General features: G+C 41.4%; 1 protein-coding gene across 1 annotated transcript; it reads left to right on the top strand.

Annotated features, from left to right (window-relative positions):
- Positions 1-342: 342 nt before the first annotated feature.
- LOC133797625 (scarecrow-like protein 22) lies at positions 343-3554 on the top strand. The gene has a single exon (XM_062235591.1). It carries the CDS (start codon positions 950-952, stop codon positions 3176-3178), a length of 2229 nt encoding a protein of 742 aa, XP_062091575.1. The 5' UTR covers positions 343-949; the 3' UTR covers positions 3179-3554.
- The last annotated feature ends 602 nt before the right edge of the window (positions 3555-4156 follow it).

Below are 4156 nucleotides of genomic sequence, written 5' to 3'. Positions count from 1 at the left end.
ACTCACCTTCATCAAATATATAGAAAGTAATTAATCTGCAATATTTTGGATCCAACATAAAGTTTAAATAAACATATGCAACATTTTATAAAGATATTTTTTAGTTTTAGTAATGGATAATATTGTTAGGTGGGTCGATAATATTGTTAGCGTGTTTAGTTGTTTTTTTAGGGGCAAATGAGTGTATTTAGTTAGTACATATGCATATTTATTCAATATTGTCAAAAAAAAAAAAAGAGAGAGAGAGAGATCTCATGTCTTTTACTAATTTACCCCTATACTTGTCAAAAAGAAAAAAGGCATAAAGAAATTAATAGTTTAAAAAATAAAAGAAAACGAGAGAGAGAGAAGGCACTTTGCCACTTTTATATGTTTGCACGCATCCAAATAGCAGAAAACAGAGGGAAGGCAAAATACTCCAAACAAAAAACACACACAGAAAGAAAGGAGAAGGAGGACAAGGAAAAGGAGGAGAAGAAGAAGAAGAAGAAACCAACAAACCTATAAACACCAAAAGAAGACGATGGCTCGGTCTAATTGGGCCTCTTTGTCATTGTACGGACATGCTCAATTGACCATGTGCGACTGAGATATATATATATATTTATAAAAGCTTCAACTGCTTAAGAAGCTGAAGAAGAAGAAAGCAACTGCGGCTTAGGGGTGCAGCTCTCCTGATGCGTTTCTAGAGTTGTGCATGTATTGCCAAGGAGAAAAAAGAAAGAGGGTCTCTTTGTATTGCAAATTGCTTCTAAAAAAACTAGTCCTTTCTTCTTCTTCTTCTTCTCTTGTAGTAGAGTTTAAGTAGGCAAAATTTGGAGAGAAAAGGTGAAAAAAAAAAACATATTTGTATTGTGCTCGTGAGGTGGGGTGGGTGGTTATTTTTGTTGAAAACTGGAGGTTTTTGGAGTCCTGGGTTTTAAGGTGTTCTTTGATTTGGTTACTTTAGATGAAGGCCATGCCCCTACCCTTTGAGGAGTTTCAAGGGAAGGGGGTCTTAGATTTCTTCACTAGTACTACTGCTGCTTCAGATTCATTATTGTCGTCACCACCACAGCAAAGGCCACTAAAGTGGAACAACTTAATCAGCAAAGAGAATTGCTATGTGGGCAGCACTGAGCCCACCTCTGTTCTCGACACTAGAAGCAGCTCAAGCCCTCCCAGATCCACCTCAACACTGTCTTCCTCTCTCGGCAGCAGCGGCGGCGGCGGCTGCGGCAACGGTGGTGGAACCGGCTCCACAGACACCACCACCGGCGGCGTGGCGCCAGCCCCCGAGACCCCATCGGCAGCAGGAGCAGCATTAGAGGAGGGAAAATGTGGACTTGGAATGGAGGACTGGGAGAGCGTGTTATCTGAGTCACCGGGTCATGACCAGTCTATTCTGAGGTTGATGATGGCGGATGTTGATGACCCATCTCTGGGATTGAACAGGCTTTTGCAGAGCGAGAGTGTTTCCTCCCAGGAAATGGAGTTTAATGCAGGAGGTTTTGGAGTGGTGGATCAGGGGTATGGTGGGTTCGAGCCCACTAGTGGGAATTTGATGAGCAGCATTATTGACCCTTCTTTACAAGGAACAACTTGTTCTGATTTCCCTTTCAATAGCACCTCCAATGCTCAAAACAACAATTCTTTGAGGCTTGGTTCGGGTTCCAACCCCATGAATCCCATGTTTTCGACTTCGGGTAACAATTTAATGTCAGTTTCGCTTTCACCTTTGGCGTTTCATCAACAACAGCAGCAGCAGCAGTTGGTCGACTCTGTGGATGCCAAGCCTCAGGTTTTCAATCCTCAGATGGTGATAAACCAGAACCAAGCTCATTTAGCCCAGAATCCAGCTTTGCTTATGCCTTTAACATATGCTCAATTGCAAGAGCACCACGCTATGTCTCAACCCCCGGCGAAGCGGCTTAATACTGGTGCGGTTGGGACCAACTTTCAGCTCCAAAAGGTTCAGTTTCCGAATTCCGGGCAAGAGCTCTTTGCTCGGGGACAGGAACAGCAGCTGCAGTTACTCCATCAGCAGAGGCCAACTATGGCTGTGGCAAAGCAGAAGATGTTGAGTGCAGGAGCGGGAGAAGAACTGGCGAACCACCAGCTTCAGCAGGCGTTTATTGACCAACTTTCCAAGGCTGCTGAGCTGATCGAAACCGGAAATCCGGTACTCGCGCAAGGGATATTGGCGCGGCTCAATCACCATGTCTCTCCTCTTGGTAAGCCTTTCCAACGGGCTGCTTTCTATTTCAAGGAGGCCTTACAGTTGCTCCTCCACAACTCATTGGCTTTGCCACCCTTCAATCTCATTTTTAAGATTGGTGCTTACAAAACTTTCTCTGAAATCTCACCGGTTCTTCAGTTTGCCAATTTCACTTGTAATCAAGCCATTTTAGAAGCCTTGGAAGGCTTTAGTAGAATTCATGTTATAGATTTTGATATTGGATATGGTGGGCAATGGGCTTCTTTTATGCAAGAACTGGCCTTGAGGAATGGTGGTGGAGGTTCTCTTAAGATAACTGCTTTTGTGTCCCCATCCACACATGAAGAATTCGAGCTGGGTTTCACTCAGGATAACCTGAAACATTTTGCCGCTGAAATCAACTTGGCCTTTGAGCTCGAAATTATAAGCCTGGAAACGTTGAACTCTGGTTCTTGGCCAGTGCCTATTCACATCTCAGAGGGTGAGGCAATTGCGGTAAATCTCCCAATCAGTGCCCTTTCCAGCTACCCTTTGTCCCTTCCTTTGGTCCTCCGCTTTGTGAAGCAGCTCTCACCAAAAGTTGTGGTCTCATTGGAAAGAGGGTGTGATCGAACAGATGTTCCATTTCCGCACCAAATCATTCACGCTTTTCACTCTTATTCAGGCCTGCTCGAATCACTTGATGCAGTTAATGTCAACCTAGATGCCCTGCAAAAGATTGAAAAGTTCCTACTTCAACCAGGAATCGAGAAACTTGTACTGAGTCGCCACCGTTCTCCTGAAAGAACACCTCCATGGAGATCTTCATTTTTGAATTCTGGGTTTTCTCCATTGGTATTCAGTAACTTCACAGAGTCCCAAGCTGAGTGTCTGGTGCAGCGGACTCCAGTTAGGGGCTTCCATGTTGAAAAGAAACAGTCTTCACTCTCCCTTTGCTGGCAGCGAAAGGAGCTCATATCAGCCTCAGCTTGGAGGTGTTGACTGTCGAAGAACAGCAAAACGTCAGCATTTTGAACATTAGCCTCAGTTTGGAGGTGCTGCATAACTTACTTGCTTTAGTTATCTCGTCTTTTTGAAAATTTTCTCTTTTGTTTCTTCTCCTATGCTAATTGTCTATGTGCTGTAGGCTTATTATTTTCAATCAAAAGTCCAAACAGTTAAGTAACTTGAAGGCTTGTATGGTTCTCGGATTTCCATTCCAGTTTCTTGCTTCGGATTTGGGTATTATATTTGTTTTGTTGCTCTCATGATCAAGGTGGTGACTGTTGTACATTTGACAACAAAAGCAAAACATAACCAAGAAAATTGTATCTACTTTTCCCTTTGCAAAGAACACTTTTTGTTTTGTTTTGTATCATATTTTGCTTCTCTACTTCTTTCCAAGTTTCCAAATTTTACTGTCATCTATCTTTTCTTTATCAATTTCTTAGGTCTATTATGAGAAAATAACAAAAAGGGTTTAGGGAGAATTGTTTGAAAATTTGGTTAACTGGTTTATTAGTTATTACATAAGGATTCGTAAGTTTGAGGATTAAACTTTGTTAAAAATCATGTTTACTGTTACCAGACTAAATTATTTTCTTCACTTCACTAGTTTTGACTTTCTTATGCTTCTCATGATGAAAAGGAGGCAAATCTAGCCATATTCATGAATCATGTACCAGTCAGAGACTAGGTCATTGTGTAATGTTTCTAATCTATCAGTAATAGACTAGCAGAACCCATTTATAAAAACCAATTCTTAAATACTAAATTCTTGTAAGCAAGCATGGAAGTATACAAATTTGTTCAAGAGAAATGGTATAAAATTATAATATTGGTGATTGAGTTCTTCAGATGTTTCAGTCTAGGTCTCAGAGACAGGATTTTTGGACTAAATTCCCCTTTGATACATGCACCGTTTTGTAAATTTGATTGCTTTAAAATCTCTTCCAATTAATGTCAATTATGGAGTTGTAT

This window comes from Humulus lupulus, chromosome 8 (assembly GCF_963169125.1).
Source record: "Humulus lupulus chromosome 8, drHumLupu1.1, whole genome shotgun sequence".
Classification (NCBI taxonomy): Eukaryota; Viridiplantae; Streptophyta; class Magnoliopsida; order Rosales; family Cannabaceae; genus Humulus; species Humulus lupulus.
Note: the sequence above shows the minus strand (reverse complement) of the source record. Positions and strands in the feature narration are given on the sequence as shown.